The sequence below is a fragment of the Paramormyrops kingsleyae genome, chromosome 3 (assembly GCF_048594095.1).
Source record: "Paramormyrops kingsleyae isolate MSU_618 chromosome 3, PKINGS_0.4, whole genome shotgun sequence".
Classification (NCBI taxonomy): Eukaryota; Metazoa; Chordata; class Actinopteri; order Osteoglossiformes; family Mormyridae; genus Paramormyrops; species Paramormyrops kingsleyae.
In genome coordinates this window covers 32,995,374-33,011,855 of record NC_132799.1, presented here as the reverse complement: position 1 = coordinate 33,011,855, position 16,482 = coordinate 32,995,374, and the positions used below count along the sequence as shown (strand labels likewise).

General features: G+C 51.3%; 1 protein-coding gene across 12 annotated transcripts in view; it reads left to right on the top strand.

Moving 5' to 3' along the window:
- LOC111843391 (protein phosphatase 1 regulatory subunit 12A) overlaps positions 1-16,482 on the top strand; it is a 45,584-nt gene that overhangs the window by 23,004 nt on the left and 6,098 nt on the right. For 6 of the 12 annotated variants that reach the window (XM_023810935.2, XM_023810933.2, XM_023810941.2 and 3 more), the window contains exons 2-24: positions 767-897; positions 3,903-4,021; positions 7,197-7,356; positions 7,445-7,589; positions 7,665-7,739; positions 7,880-7,950; positions 8,157-8,317; positions 8,550-8,674; positions 9,483-9,593; positions 10,261-10,476; positions 10,643-10,737; positions 11,124-11,240; positions 11,561-11,698; positions 11,966-12,121; positions 12,238-12,369; positions 12,871-12,961; positions 13,341-13,523; positions 13,619-13,799; positions 14,745-14,863; positions 14,953-15,018; positions 15,840-15,856; positions 16,003-16,117; positions 16,297-16,401. In XM_023810935.2, the coding sequence (XP_023666703.1) occupies positions 767-897; positions 3,903-4,021; positions 7,197-7,356; positions 7,445-7,589; positions 7,665-7,739; positions 7,880-7,950; positions 8,157-8,317; positions 8,550-8,674; positions 9,483-9,593; positions 10,261-10,476; positions 10,643-10,737; positions 11,124-11,240; positions 11,561-11,698; positions 11,966-12,121; positions 12,238-12,369; positions 12,871-12,961; positions 13,341-13,523; positions 13,619-13,799; positions 14,745-14,863; positions 14,953-15,018; positions 15,840-15,856; positions 16,003-16,117; positions 16,297-16,401 (2,829 nt within the window). The remainder of the gene's footprint in view (positions 1-766; positions 898-3,902; positions 4,022-7,196; positions 7,357-7,444; positions 7,590-7,664; positions 7,740-7,879; positions 7,951-8,156; positions 8,318-8,549; positions 8,675-9,482; positions 9,594-10,260; positions 10,477-10,642; positions 10,738-11,123; positions 11,241-11,560; positions 11,699-11,965; positions 12,122-12,237; positions 12,370-12,870; positions 12,962-13,340; positions 13,524-13,618; positions 13,800-14,744; positions 14,864-14,952; positions 15,019-15,839; positions 15,857-16,002; positions 16,118-16,296; positions 16,402-16,482) is intronic. The other 6 variants (XM_023810942.2, XM_023810936.2, XM_072710194.1 and 3 more) reach the window with 4 other exon arrangements.

Below are 16,482 nucleotides of genomic sequence, written 5' to 3'. Positions count from 1 at the left end.
GATGTTCTTGTCCGAGCGATATCATATACTCTGAATGGCTGAGCTGTACCTGACTGAGTCCCCCCCCCCTCAGTGTTGTCACTGGCCCTAGATCTTCTGTTAAACTGGGGTTGCCCCTGTCTGAGTGTTGGCTGGGGAAGTTCTTCTTTGCTAGTCTCCTGTATGAACAGGGGTTTCAGTTGTTCAGGGATTTGAATGGAGGAGAATCAAGCCCAAGAATTATACAACCAAATCCGTCAGGCCTGTTTTTCACCCTTTCCCAAGACATTTATATAACCAGGTAAAAGTTGCATCTATTGTAGTTAGTGATGCTTTTGCAACAGCTTCTCTTCTGAGGGTGAGGGTGTTGGTCTTTTTGGCCTTAGCCACATGAAAATGGGATGCCCAGGTTTTTGTGGTAGTTTCTTACAGTTCAGGGTGGGGGGAGTCTTGAGCTTACTCCCAAGTTCCCCAGTGGTTTGTGATGCACAGCTGTCTCCCCAAAGGCAGGTTCAGGCTTTCTCTTCTGCCACCGTCCTAGTGCAGGGACTCAGCTGGTCATACAAAAGCACTGTGCATTTAATCACTGCCGTTTCTTTTTTCGCTTTGTCACTCAGCTGTTTTTCCATTAACTCACTGGAGTTTTACCCATTTTAGGCTGTTTGTTTTCGCTTAAATAGTTTAGGTGAAGAACTTCATTGCAGCTTCGCTTTTCCTTGCCATTAACCAGTTGCCAGCAGCCTCTTTGCATCAATTGGAGCAACATTTCTCCTTTGTGTCCCTGCAGGCCTGCATTGACGACAACGTGGACATGGTCACCTTCCTGGTGGAGCACGGTGCCTGTGTCAACCAGCCTGATAATGAGGGGTGGATCCCTCTGCATGCGGCTGCTTCCTGCGGGTATATGGACATCGCTGAGTAAGTGTAATCCCCCTGGTCAGATTCTTCACTGTGATAGGGTATTGGGTCAGAGCTGGTGTGTAGTTCCTGAGGGGCGTATGTGCCAGAAAGACTGGAGGTGCCACACATCTCTGGTTTAGCTGCGTCTCGAAGCCGCTCGTTTTAGTCTCCAGCGTTGCTTGGGCTCCAGATGGTGTGAAAGACAGCCCAGAGATAGATGTGTCCACTGGCCACTATGGTTTTTTAAGGCTTAGATGGGCCTTGTATTCTGGTTCTTCCTCTGAGAGCTCTGGTACTGCTGGCTAGTTCCTGGTGGCACAGGTGAAATTCTCAGCTGAATCCATGGTTTTCCCTGCTGTGCCATTGGTTAGTTATTTCTCATGAAATGCTGGGAGTATGGGCAGCAGATGAGTAACAACTAGATATGAGTCCCTCCAGTGGTTATCTATTTTGTGCTGTGTATGATCTGTATGTGAAGACCTCGCCGTACTGTTCAACTTATAGGGCGTCTTGATTTTTGAGCACCAAATGCATAGACGCCCATTTCTCACATGTGTTGATCACTGGACTAAATTAAAAGCTTGTGGTTCTGAACGGGTGTTAAGCACACTGTGGTTTCCTGATATGCAGCCCAGCCCAGGGGGGTGGTGGTAGTGATGTCTTTGCAGACAGGGAAGTGTGGAACTAGGCAGGCTTGATGCTTCAGCTCTCTGCTCTCAGCAATTATGGTGCTGCCCGTCCCAGGAGGGGCTGCGCTTTTGTGCTCTTGACCTTTATTGCAAATAAACAGTGGAATGTAATAGATGGAATAAGGAGTCGGGAGTATGACAGTGTTTTTGCAGCTGGGACTGTGTTTTGATACACGGCTTCATATGTTTTGTCTGATCTTAAAATGGCTGGGCTATTTGGAGCAAAATGAATTGCACAGAAATCTTGCCGGCTGTGGCATGACCGCCCAAGAAGGCTGCCGGTTCGCCGGCCCCGATCGTCTGATAATTCCGCAATAACCTGTTTGTCCCTGTGGCACTGCATTTCCTAACAAGGGGATCTAGGTGTCGGGCTTACCGGATGGTGGTCGTTTCCGCTTCCGTAAGTGGCACTGTTCACGGACCCAGAGAAAGCATCCTGATTTTGACGGAGCCCTCTACCCAGCCCTGCTTTTTAGCTGATTTACTGCAGAGACATGAATCTGGTGTCTTTAGCAAGGAGGCTGTGTGTGTAGGTTGTGTTCTCATCACAACCAGGATCCATTCAGCACCGCTGGGTTACGCTCAAGTATCCACTACCCAGCCCTGGGAGTAATGGGGCTCCTGAAGTCACTCTGGTATGACGATCGCACGCTGTTGCACACTTCCTTCTCTAACTCTCTTCCCTGTGGTTTTATTGGTTCCTGTTAGGTTAAACCAGGTAGTGGTCAGCAGGACGCAGTAACCTGATCCCCCATGTACAAAGTCTCTCTTCCTTTGTTCCTCAGGTTCGCACTTTAACTATCCCCACATGAAGAAACCTTACAGTGTAGATCATGGGCACCCAACGGCAGTCAAAATTAAAACAGTGACACAAAGCTAAGGTCCACTTGCCTATAGCCAGACATAAGTTTCATGGGGTGTCCAGCAGCCTTTCTGATTTCAACAAACCTGTAATTTTTTCCAGTGGTGTGGGTGGGGCTGGTTGATAAAAATTTGCTGAGTGGGGTAGGGAGAGGGGTACCAGTTATGCTGAATGGAGTGAATTATGGAGGCTGAATTGAGTAATATGGGATATGAAGTTATTGTTGTTTCACCTCTTACTCCATATGGTTGTTAGGCTTGTTTTGCAGTTGAATGTGATTTAATGCTGGATGACATACCCAGTGACTGGGTCAGCATGGCTCAAGGCTCAGACTTGTGCATGTTTCATCCCTGAATGTGAGGCATCTCAAGCCTTTTCACGAGGTTAGAAAATGTATGGCGATGTCCTGCACCGCCGTTATCACTGTGGTGTGGCTGCAGCACTCCTTTGCCGTACGCAGATGGAGAAGCATGTCACCATGAGAGCCGTGACAATGTGTCTATGGTATGTCCGTGGACCCAACAACTGTATGCAAACAGTGAAGAGTCTTTAAATGGATCAGTCTGTACTGGTTTATAGAACCCAGAATTAACTGAAATACTGAAGCAAGCGTTTTATTTAGGAATAAAAGCAGTTAGTTTGTTTCTTTGGTTTTGGTTTGATCTGGGAGTTTGTGAGCGTGGTGAAACGTGCAAATTATTTTCCGGGGTAGAAACTGAGTTAAACTCTCAAATATAGGAACCGGAAGTAAATGCTTGCAGGTTTTGAGACTATGATTCTGAGCAGAATGTGAGTATCAGTAACCAGGTGCCAAGAAGGGGGGCTTTTCCGGGAGGTGACAGTGCTTTGGTCCGGGGGGGGGCTTCCATTGTGCGTCTCAATGCGCTCTCTAACTGGATTCCTGTTAGACAGTGATGAGGGTCTGCAGGTGAGCCCCTTCCTGTCTTGTATGTGACCGTGTGCAGAGTAAAGATGGCGGCGGGCGTGAGTGTGTTCGCGTAATGCTGGTAGATCCATCCAGCCAGGGCCGAGCCAGCTGATGGTTACTGCTGTTTGTATGCCATGTCTGTTCCCATGGAGCAGCATATGGGCTTCATGGCTTCTATCTCTCTCATCTTTTCGGTGCAAGTTGGCCAAGGTGCATGTCTGGATATTTTAATGGTGTGTTGAGGCCTGGCTCCTGGCTGCACGTAACGCTCTCCAGGGTTGGCTTTCAGGGCCGTGTTTTCTCGTGTCTGATCTAAATGAGGAAGTGGGGCACTTTTTAATAGCAGTGACTGGTAGCACTGCTCCAAACTGAGCCAGCTCCTTAAACCGACAGCGCCTTTTAGCAGCAGGAGGTATGTGTCTGTTTCCCCAGTATCCATCTCTTTAACTGTCCTTACTCAGCGCCCTCATGTGGTCTGCCTTGTAAATGTCAGATTTGTGTCATTGATTGATCACCCCCCTAAACTGTCCTGTGTCCTCTGCAGGTATTTGATCAGCCAAGGGGCCAATGTGGGCGTGGTCAACAGCGAGGGTGAAACCCCATTGGACATTGCTGAGGAGGAGGCTATGGAAGAGCTCCTGCAGAACGAAATCAACCGCCAAGGTACAGCCCCGCGAGAAGCTCCCCTTGCAGTTTGCCCGTCACAAGGTCTCGGCCGGGCTTTTCCCCAGTTATGTGATTGTGCGTGGGCCTGCCTTTGCTCGCATGGGGAAAAGGCTTGGTGAGCTCTGTAATGTCAGTACAGTCAAGCAGATGTTAATTTCTGTGCAGAGTAGCACAAATTACCCCCCGCTGGCCTGAGCACGACTGCGTACACCTGAGTAAGGATCAGCGATGCACCCGGGTGCGTGTGATGAGGGGAATGCATGCTTGCTTTTGGATGAACCTTCCAGCGTCCGGCATGCTTGTCGGAGGACGGAGCACCTGTAGGTGGCTTTGCCATGGGCTGACATGAGCACAGCTTACTGGCGAGATGTGAAGGCTCCAGGGACTGCGCTGTGGAGACATGATCTTTCATCTGCCGCCACTGCTCCCTTTCCTGCTTTCCTTCCTGGTTATGCTCAGATCGCCACTTTTGCTCTTTCATCACTTCCTGTGTTCTGAGGCCCCGTCAGATGGGAGGTAATGACCCTGGTCGTCCGTTTGCTAGCTCGTTTTGCCCTTTGGGCTCACAGCCCAGTGAGACTCGCCTCCGCACCTGTCAGCTTTTGTTTCATCAGGGCCTCGTTGGCACTGCTTTGGCAAGGGGCACACAGGAGAGACACTCATGGGCTCAAGACCCAGTTCACCTCGTATGGCGGCCTGTGACTGGGGCTGCCTGTTATCAGCCGTCATCTCTTCAGTGTGATGGAAGTTTTATTTTTGGATGGCCTGTCAGGGCTGCGCAGACGGCAGTTTGGCCGGTCAGCAGCCGCGGCACATTTGAAGCAGAGATGCTGCAGCGGCCGACTCGCGCTCACTTTTGGCTTGGGATTGCGTTCGGCTGCCGTTACGTAAGGCTTCTGTAACGTGGCTCGTGCGTGCACTCTGCATGCCGAACGAGCCTCGGCCCAAGGCCCAGGCTGAATTCTTTAAGCCAGCCAGCTGTCAGTCCCTCTGAACCAGGGGCGGGGGGTAGCTGTCCATCTCGGAATACCTGCTGCGGGAGAAACCGGCCTCGGGCAGCCGGCCGTAGGGGCTTGGCCGGGAGGTCAACTCGAGGTTTCCTTTGGAGTCTGTGTCATGACTGAAACAATGTTCCACAAATCAGGCTCGTCTGACGCTTGGCTGCTGTCAGCGCTCTCTCTGTTTTCACTTGTAGGTCTTTACCTACATCTTCCTCTTTATCTTGCCATTTCTTCTTCTTGCGAGATGTGTTCTGCGTCTTGTTCTATGTGCCCCTTTCTCACTCTCCCATGTCAGCCCATTCAACCCCCCCCCCCCCCCCCCATGACTGATGAAGAGACTGTAATCCAGATGTCTGTGGTTTAGGATGCTCGCCAGAATCATTTTTTGGTTATTTGTGGTTACCATTTTAATCCACTGATTTGGAGGCTAAGCTTATCAGTAAATCTATCAGTAAATGATGATGAAAATGTAATATTTTAAGCAGTGAATAGGGCCAGCGCAAAGCAGCTGTCAGCGAATAACGAATTTGTGTGCGTGTGTTTTTTTTTTTTTTTTTTTCTTGAGAGAGGACACGGTCAGGTGGCTTTGATCTCTCCTTCCCCCAGTTCAGGAATCTGTGGACAATCAGAGCTCTGTCAGTGGATTTGTGGTGGAATCTTAACAGCTTCCCCAGGAGACAGCTCCCCCAGCCCGCTGCCGTTGTTCTTGCATCAATCTGTCTGCCTGCCCTTTCAACCATCATCAGGCGAGCGGACTGTCCACTTGTCGCCTTGCCGTACCTTGGAGACTTGTCGCCGTGGTTACAGTTACAGTTATCACCGGTGAATAGGTTAAAGGTCAGAGGCGTGTTGTAGGAGACAGAGCTGCTTCGGATGCCAGCCACGAGCGTGAGGGTTTCTGCTGGTCATCAGTTAACCGCAGGAAACTAGACTGAGCTGTTTGAGGAATGTCTGGTCAGGTTTACATTTCGTATCTGAACGTCGTACTTTACCATGATTTACTCAGTGCGTCTCTTTGCTTTGGCTGCATTTCCCACACTTTTGTCAATAGGTGAATCTGGATTGTTGAAAGGGCCATAACCATGAATAATTTCCCGTCTTGTACCGCAAAGACAAAACAAACAACCTGGCTTGAAAAGTGAGCGCATCTCCATCCGACCCGTCTGTGTGCGACCAGCTCCGTGCCCTGGTGCAGCCTGGTGCAAATAATTTATAGCCTAGTTCAGAGATGAAGATTCTTTCTCAGCCTTTGTGAGTCCGTCAATGATTGTGCTCCCCCCCCCCCCCCCTTCATGTACTACTTGCATGCTGTTCAGTGCTTCATTTTTCGTTTGGTAAGCACAGTGACACAAATGAATACATTTACTGACACAGGTGGAACCTAAATTCATAAATAGATGTTTAACATGGAAAACATTATGCTAGATGTGGCTGTAATTTGGTTACAGTTAATCCTGGTTACAGGTAGTCAAAATTAACGGTTTGAGAACGTTTTGGTTTCGCAGTAAAATATACCAGCACTGGAGAGCGAGTAGTTAAGACCAAGAGTGCTTAAGTGTTATGTTGCTGTTAACACATCCAACATTCTAACTAATTTAGGACAACATCCTTCGAATGTGTGCATGACTGGAGCAAAGCATAAATAGCCTCTGCTGCTTAGTCTCCCCTGGTATACGGATGTCTATCGTTACAGATATGTGACCATACTGTGTAGTAGAGAACACAGGATTTGGACGGAATTTAGTTCATTATGATTGTTATGATTTAAATTTATTTGTTATTCAGTCATGTCAACAGACACATTCCCTTTGGAATGTTCCTAATTGTTTTCCATTTGAATAATAAATAATTTAAAAACTAATTCTGCTTTGCCTGCTATACTGAAATTACACCGAACCATGAACTTAAGCCGTAGTTTGCACCAACCCATGAATTCTGTGTAATGTTACACCCCTACTATTTACCCCCGGAGTGTTTTTGCCACTCTGTGTCAGTCACTGATTCTCAGGATGCCAGGAGAGCCGCCACGTTCTGGTTCTCTGAGCGCCGCCTACATCATCGTCGTCCCTCGTCGACCCTCCGTACCGCGGCTGGCATTGCGCTTCCATCCTACATCCAGCATCCGCTCATTAGCTACGGTTGCCTGACTTCCTCCTCCTCATCCTCCTTAGGAGTGGACATCGAGGCGGCACGCAAAGAGGAGGAGCGGGTCATGCTGCGGGACGCGCGGCAGTGGCTCAACAGCGGGCAAATCGCCGACGTGCGGCACACCAAGTCCGGGGGCACGGCCATGCACGTGGCGGCCGCCAAGGGCTACGCCGAGGTTTTAAAGTGAGTGCCGCTCAAGCCACAGGCCACATGCTTCACTAAAATTGCTCTTAGAGACAGGCACCTGGTTAAAGCTGCGGTCTGTTTTCAGGCTTTTAATCCAGGCGGGGTACGATGTAAATATCAAGGACTTTGATGGCTGGACTCCACTCCACGCAGCTGCCCACTGGGGAAAAGAGGAGACCTGTCGGATCCTGGTGGAGAACCTGTGCGACATAGACACTATCAACAAAGTGGTAGGCTGGACTTCCCGTTCCCGGAGTCACGGCTGGGCGTATGGGTGCTAGGTGTCAACATGCGCCTCTTCACAGGGTCAGACGGCGTTCGATGTGGCAGATGAGGATGTTCTTGGGTACCTAGAGGAGCTGCAGAAGAAGCAGAACCTGGTAAGGGCTGTGTCTTGTTTATACTGGAGAAACTGGGCCACAGACTTGCTGGAGCTGTGTGATCACGTGATGCAATTGAAAATGGCTTCTTTTTTCTTTTTTTTTAAACAGTCATTCTGAGAATTTCGTTTTCATTACAGCTGTTGAGTGAAAATCCTTTGATCAAAACCACGACAACGGTGGAAAACAACCAATCGCGGAAGCTCAAGAAGTAAGTCATCTGGCCATGAGAGCTGGGCCTCGTGGGAAAATGGTCCAGGGATCATTGGGGACAGGAAGTGGCCGGTGGCTTTGCATTGGGGGGGAACTTGGTGTCAAATCTGCTGTGGAAGCGAAAGGGCCTCGGCCTGGAAAGGCCGCCACGAACGTGGGGATTCGCAGCGCTCGTCACTGAAGCCGTGTGCATGTCTCTCCCAGCAAAGAGAACCTGCTACGGGAATCAGAGAAGAAAGTGCCGTGCATCGACTCCCTGGAGCCTGAGAAGGCCGATGAGGGGGAGCAGGAGGGCAAGAAGGACGAGTCAAGCTGCTCCAGCGAGGAGGAGGACGAGGAAGACTCGGAGTCGGAGAACGAAGGAGGTACGTGAGCCCGGGCATGATCCCGCTGCTGGAGCAGCCATTTGAGGGTGGTAGCCAGGTGTTGGTCTTAATGTCAGTAACGTGGAGACAGTTTCGTATGGGAGGCTGATGGGCACCTTGCCTTCCATCTGCTCCATTTGTTACTGACAGGTCACAGGTCACTGTTTGTTAGGCTTTGGTTTTCTTTGTTGACATGCTTTCATATTCCATCACCTCTTCTCCCCCCCCCCAGACAAGAGCAAGCCATCAGCGCCTGCTGACAATGGCAGTAGCCCTGCTGCACTTCCAGCTGCTGCCACGGTCCCACCCCCCTCAAGTTCCCCCGATCAGGTGACTCCTTCCTCGCCCGTCGAGAAGGTACGCCCAGGTCCACACCTCTACTGCAGACCGCCCCCAAAGTCATTGCCAGGAAGTGAATATTTGTGTAGCACGATTTCTTACCAATCGTTTCTCATGCTGCTCGATGAGTCCCTACGTGAAGAAGAGCAGGCTCTGAATAATTTAGCCAGCTGGGCAGTAGATAAGGCTGTGCATCTCTAAGCATATCCTGATGCATAAAGAATATGGTGTTTCCTGGTGGTGGTGGTGGCACTCTAACCAGCATGCTAATATGCTGACTTGTCTACACTCAGCTCTGTAAATTATCTCAGTATATTAAGCATTTAAAAATCAGTGTTTGTTTTTTTTAATATATATTTTGTAGAACTGCAGTGAAGCAGTTTAGTCATGAAGCAAATATGGGTGATATGAACTAAAGAGAAGTCATTCTGGGATTTTTTATTTATTTTTAAATGGGGGGGCATAAGTGGGGCCATAATTCACACAGAGGGGGGACAACCTTATTGGCTAGTGATATGTTTTATCAGTGACGGGAGGGGGCATTGGTGGCAGAGGGACACTGTAACGCTTGGGGTAAAGTGTCCGGTCAGCTTTCACTGAATCTCTGCTGCCATCTGCAGGCTGCATGTGCTCACTGTCGCTAAGCATGCCGCCCTCTGGCTGCCGGTGCTGTCGGAGCACCCGCTGCCTCGGTCAGCCTGAGGGGCGGGGGGCATGCGGGGGGGCCACGTTTCTCACTTCCTCTATGAACTGTCTGTTTTCTCAGCTGCTGCTTCCTCCTGTTGGGTCTCTCTCTCATCTCTGCTCTTGTCTTGATTGGCTTTAGTCTGATTTTATTACTCCTGTCATGCCTGTGGCGTCGGAGCCCAGCGATCCTGCATTATGGCGCCAGAGCTTGCGCAAAACTGGCATTTCTCTTGTGCCCAAAAAGGCTATGGTGAGGCATTGGTGTGCTCCCAACTCGTGCCCCCCTCCTTTCCTCTAATCACCAACTTAAACCTCCTCTGAGACAGAACTAACCTGAATGCCTTTCTACTCGTGCCTCCCTCCCCCGGCTCCGCTCTCATAACGTGACTGACAAACCTGCTTTCTCGCACCCGTGTGAAGCCGGTTTGCTCATTGTTAATTGGCGCCCTCTCCTGGTGGTTTGCCTTCGATGCTCTGGCCCTATGGGGCCGGCCTGGTTTTAACCAAACGCTCGCCTGCATGGAGACATTCAGGTCTAGTTGCGTCTGCAGCTGCCCGTCCGGCGTAGACGTCGGGTCAAACCGACCAGCCCCTCAAAGCAAGCAGGAGTGTGGACAACTAGGAGTGCCAGTGCGAGAGGCCGCCTCCGCGTGACCTCTGGCCCTGGAGGTGGTCCGTTCCAGCTTGAGGCTACATCTCAAACATTTTTCCATTTTCACCACCTATACGACCCAGAGCATCTTTACCTGGGTCACAGTTCACCTCCTGCTTCGCTTTAATCTACCCCCAGTGAAGTGCTCTTCAAGCTTGGCTGAAGCTTAGCCATAACTTGCTGTAGTTTGATTCAGCTTGATTGCCCCACTCCCACCCTTTTTTGCTAATGCAAGGCCTTATTTCCAACCCCACCCGCACCCCAGATAGCCCCTCCTTCCGGAAAGATGTCAGTTAAAGAGGAGGACCACAAGGACGAGTCCCCGTCCTCGTGGCGTTTGGGCCTGAAGAAGACGGGCAGCTACGGGGCCCTGGCGGAGATCACGGCCCGGAAGGAAGCCCAAAAGGACAAGGACGCGGCCGGGGTGATGCGCTCGGCATCCAGCCCACGCCTGTCCTCCGCTCTGGACAACAAGGAGAAGGTGAGGGCCATCGGCACCATTATTGTTCTCATTGACCACTGGACCAGAACTCATTTTATCACGAGCCGGCATTTAAACCTGCAAGTCTCCTTATCTCGTCCAGCCCTGGTGCTCCCAGGCTAAGCAGCTGCATTAACGCGGCGCCGGCCGTCTGTCCCGTCTGCAGGACAAGGATAAAGGAACACGGCTGGCCTACGTGACGCCCACGATTCCGTCGCGGAGGCTGCTCAGCACGTCTGACATCGACGAGAAGGAGAATAGGTGAAGGGAGAGGCTGCACACGCACTCGTGTGGTCCTGCTTTGTCCGTCACCTGTGCCTTCATGCAGACACTGCAGCACAGCTGATGTCTCAGTTCAAGGTTTACTTAAAGGGATTTTTGAAGGACTGCCTTTCAACTTCTCTTAAAGGGATTTTGCATTTTCGTTAACTCTCTCTCATCATTGGGATATAGATGACTTCTTATGAGCGAAACCCTTTCCTAAGGGCTAGAGTCAGATGAAGCACTTCAGATTTAAAGTCGGTGTTAAGGACGTGGGCAGTCCTCAGCAAAGCGGGGAGCCGCAGCGCCCTCTGCTGGGTGGAGGAATCCGGGTGACCTGCCCCCCGCATGCAGCCCACGGTACTATTGTACCTTCTGGTTCTCAGGGACTCTGCTGCCAGCCTGGTGCGTAGCGGCTCTTCCACCAGGAGGCGCTGGGAGGACGACGTCCGGAACAGCGAGGGGACTGGCCCCCAGAGCAGGCCGCTTGGCTACCAACGCAGGTTTGCTGCTCGCTCACTCTGGTATCCGCCACCAGGGGGCGTGGAGGGTTTGGGGTCATGTATTGCCTCTGACAGCAGATGTATAAACAAGCAAACTAATCGCCTGTCCTGTGTGCGATTAACGTGACGGCTGAGAGCATAGCCGCTCCGGGAGTCGCTGCTTCACCATGCCCTCGCTGCCCTGACCCCACCCCTCGAGGGCCCCGCCCCCCTCCCTCCTGGTCCAATGAGAAGCAAGGGGCGGGACTGTTGCATTTTGCGCGTGTGTTTGCATTTGCGCTAACGTGCCCTTGTTCTTTTTGGCTCTGTGTGCATGGCAGCTCGTCCCACTCGCTAGCAGTGGGGCGCAGTAGCAGCGTGCGTGATGCCCTCACAAAGTCGCCGTCCTCCTCCAGCTTGGAGCCCGTCTCCGGTGGCACTAAGCCCTGGCACAGCCTGTCTTACAGCATGTATAGAAGGTAGAGGCCCAGCCCGCTGCCCGCTGCCCGCTCCTCTTCACGGCCATGCGCATAAGCCCGTGCTCTGTGCTCCTCCTACTGCTCCTTAGCGTCATGCTGTCTCCTCTGTTTGTCTCCTCCTCCTGGGAACATCATTTGGTTTTGTGCAAGATATGACATTTTTACATCATTTGCATTGTGTCTTATGAGAAAATCACCTCTCGGTTTATAGAGAGAGAAGCGTTTTCTACCCTTTCATAATCTGCTTTCTGCCCCCCCCCCCCCCAGTGGCTCCTTTGGCCGGAGGTACGATGACCCCCTCGCTTCCAGCACCGCCTCCTCATCCTCCACCTCTTCGTCTGTCACCTCGTCCGGTGGCCCCCGGGGCGTGCTGTCCAGCTCGGGCTCCACCCCCTCCCCCGCCCCCTCCAGCGTGACCAGCAGGTGCGGAGGGTCATGTGACATGGGCCGGCGTGTCGTACACGCCGTCTAGCGACGCCTCCGCGGATCGGGTGCTGCGTGTCTGCCTCACGCGGTATGTTTGTCTCTGCCTCCGGTAGGTTTTGGCCAGAGGGGAGCGCTGAGAGGGACAAGGAGCGGGAGAAGGGGTCAGCCGCCGTCATCCCCACGGTGGTCAACACGACCTCCACCACGGGAACAACGCTGAGCTCCGATAGCCGGGAGAGACGCAGGTGAGGCTCCTGTCTGTGTGAGTGTTTTGGGGAAATAATGGTCAAGCTTAAGCAGTGGGAGTGAGCAACTTCCTGGGATTTACTGTGTGACCATATACCCATGTGCCTCCTCTTCCCTCATTGGCTGTCCTGTACCTGTTCCAGTGAATAGGCCTCAGTTTGGGCCAGTTGCCACTAACATGGCCGCCATGTGGAGAGTCTGGCTCCTTGATTGATTATGAAGGCTCTCCCTGTCGCTCATGGGCTGCTTCTGGGAGTAACAGTGTATTATGGTGTAAAGTCAGTGGGCAGCCATCACTGAGCTACTTATGAAGAATACCTTAGTCTTGACCAGTGTACCTGATGGTTGGGGTAAAATTGTGGTGGTCAGGCTGTAGGTCACGCCAAGCTGACAGGCTGGTCCTCAGCACCATGATTGGTCACATGCCAGCACAGCTGCTTGGCCATAGGTGGATCCTTTGGTAGGCGTGGCTGTCATGCTGACAGCAGTGCGTGTGGCAGGTCGTACCTCACTCCCGTCCGCGACGAAGAGTCTGAGTCGCAGCGAAAGGCCAGGTCCCGACAAGCGAGGCAGTCCCGGAGGTCCACACAGGTGAGAGTCAGTCCTGCCATGAGAGTGCATGAAGGAATTACACTGCTCTGGTCATGTGACTGTTAGCGCTAGTGACATGACATTGCTTATATACCATCACGACAGTTTCGACTTATAGGAAGTCTTTTGCACATGCACGTAACAACCACTCTTTTAGAGCTTAAAAAAAAAAAAGCTTACTAAAATAGTGTTATCAATTGTGTGCTCTGCTTTGGACTTGGGTTAATGGGTTAAAAACCGTTTGGTGTTTTGGGAAAATCACTCCAAGCTCAGTTTTGCAGGCAGCTTTGTTGCCTTCTTTCAGATAGGTACAAGTGTCAACAGAGCCCGTTGCCATGGCGCCCCTCGACTTAACGTATCTTTAATCGTGACCTTGCAGGGCGTGACCCTGACTGACCTTCAGGAGGCCGAGAAAACCATCGGCCGGAGCCGGCCCCCGCGGACCCGAGAGGAGGAGCAGGAAGAGAAGGAGAAGCAGGACAAGGAGAAGCAGCAGGAGGAGAGGAAGGAGGTGGAGGTGAAGGAGGAGGACTACAGGTCCAGGTTTCGCAGCTTCGATGAGGTTGGTGACCTTGCTCTGAACGCTGATTTTGGATCCGACCAAAGCGGCTTCGCGGTTCTCTAGCCCTCAGCACTAATTTTCAGATCCTCCTGCAGCGTTACCGGCTGGGCAGCACATCTACAAGCACGGCCACGACTGCCCTGACCACCGCGGTGACGTCCACGTCCTCAGTGTCCTCGTCCAGTGGCCCTTTGTCCTCCAGCTCCCTCAACAGGCCCAACAGCCTATCAGGGATTAGCTCTACCTATGGACGGGCTTCCAGGGAAACTGAGAAAGGTCAGTCACTGTGTGTGTGAGTGGGTATACCTTACCTTACGGGGTCACAATGTCCCCACAATGTGATGAATACCCTTTTTTTTTTTTTCCCTTACGGGGACAAGTTTTCCTGGTCCCCATAAGGGAAAACTCAATTTAATAAAAATCTGTTAAAAAACTAAGAATGCAAAAACTCTTGTATTTTGCTTGGTTACTTATGGTTAGGGCTGGATAGGGGTTAAGGTTGTCATAGTTAGCGTTAGCATGTTTCCCATAGAAATGAATGATGAGCGGTCCCCATAAAGATATGTTTACCAGATGTGTGTGTGTGTGTGTGTGTGTGTGTGTGTGTGTGTGTGAGAAATAGACGCCCTATACACTCATTCTAAGTAGGAGGTTCTCATGCTTATATCTTTGAGATAGACAAGACACTGAAAGTGCCCTTAGAGAAGTATTTCCCACTCCGGTCCTCGGACTGTCTGGCAGGGAGCTGGGAGGAAGCAAAAACATGCACTGACTATGGGACCGGATTGGGAAACGCTGCCTTAGATCATTAGTGGGAAAATGTAGAGCCATATATGGCTTTTGTGAAGCGTTTCGCTTTAGGGGGAGGGGGTGGCCACTTCAGAAGGGAGAAGCACATGGTACCTGGATTACCTCTAGTGGTGGTAACCCATTGCAACCCAAATTTTAGTTTTTATTCACCCCTCAGTCACCACCTGCTACTAGGAGTCCCCTAAAAAGGACTGACTTGCATACTTCACACATAATGTATCACCAGAATGCAATTATAAAGTAATTATAGTTACCTTATAGAGCATGGTTATGGGAAAGTACCCTTGGATGTAGGAAAGGGATTGGAAACAAGCATGACCTGTAACCTTGTGCTTAATTGAATCATCGCTGAAGGAATTTTTGTTTGGTTTTCTAATGCTCCGCCGCTGCCTCGTCTTCTGTTATGCCCAGAGTCCGATAAACAGGAGGAAAAGGAGGGCGAGGACAAGGCCCAGCCCAGGTCCATACGGGAGCGACGGCGTCCCCGTGAGAAGCGGCGATCCACGGGCGTGTCCTTCTGGACTCAGGATGTGAGAGCTCGCTGCTCCTCTGCCTGCAGGGACGGGCCGAGAGATTCCTCCCCCATGCCGCTCTCATTTCCCCACTCCTCTCATTTTAGAGCGACGAGAACGATCCGGAGCAGCAGTCTGGTTCAGAAGATGGCAGCACCCAAGACGAGCCCCAGGTGAGCATTCGACAGCGGTTTGGTGATGCTGCGACTGGAACAGTGGCCTCTTTGGGAGGCCTTGGCTGTCTCGCGTAGATGTCTGTCAGTAATGAATTCTTCTGGGCCCAGCCTTGTTAGACCTTGTAAACCAAGATATTTTTCAAATAAAGGGAAAAGCTATTTGCAGTGCCACACCCCCGCCACGTTTCCTGTTTGGATTAGACTCTGGACGCTCAAGAATAGGCAAGGCGTGATCGAAATGGCATGCAAATGGGCTTCTCTGCGCGATTGAGAAAGGCCCAGCCTCACCACAAGTGGCCCAGTTTCCTTCATGACACGCCCAGCTCGATTTATGTCATGCAGCCTTTCAAAGGCGTAACTAACGCTGGCAGCTGTCCGGCAGACAGGTCTTGGCAGTTTCAGCAGTTTGGCCGCTCGCTGTCACGAGGATGGGAAAGCATTTACCGGCTCATATTTGACTCTGTATTTGTGTTATTTTAAGAAAATTTGTATACTTGGCTGCAGAAATGTTTCCTTGATTTAAGCCTGCTGAACGATGACCTTTCTGCCAAACTTGGAGCCCCTGTCATCATTCCATCTGCGTGTTTATCTGAAGCGAAGCACTATGGTGTTGCCTCACTGGAAAAGGATGCTGCATAAAACAGAGCTGAACTGGAAATGCTGGAAATGTGTTGAGGCGTTGCTGTTTGTGTGGTTAAATATGCACGTTCTGGGGAGCTTAGAGACTGCAGCGTGTGTGCATGAAAGGGCCGGCAAGCCTGTTTATTCAATATACAGCCTGTGGCATTATGGGTAATTGTTCTCCTTTTCTTTTGCAGAGTGACCGACTTCTGAGGTATGTAAGCAGCCCTTAATGCTCACATTACTGATGCTTTTTCCTTGTGTAAAACACATGAAAGCTCTGGGTATTCTTCCACTAGAGGTTTTGATGGTTTATGTAGAGGATGGTAAACAGTGCCCCCCCCGCCCCCCAACCCTCAGGAATGACTCTGGGAATCGCTTGTCCACTGACCGTTATGACCACATCGGGAACAACGGGAGCAGGAGGCTGTACTCAAGCAGGCTAGATAGAGAGGAGACCACTGATTACAAGAAGGTACCTGGACTGTTTTCTCAGACCCCTCTTCAGTAACTGCAGCATTTTCGTGCTTTAGCCATAATTCTTTGCCCGCTGTCCGTCAGCCACATTAGACGCTCAGACCATAGTACAGCTAGCTTACGCCCTAATACCATGGCTTCCCGGACTGACCACTGCCGTGTTCACTCTCCCCTAAGCTCTATGAACAGATCTTGGGTGAAAACGAGAAGCTGAAGGCCCAGCTGCGGCACACGGACCTGGAGCTGTCAGAGCTGAAGCTGCAGCTGGAGAGGGCGACGCAGGTGGGCTGCGGACGGAGCCCCTAGCTCCAGATCCCCCAACTCGATATCGCTGCTCTGCCGTTATAAGTGGCTGTCCTGGCT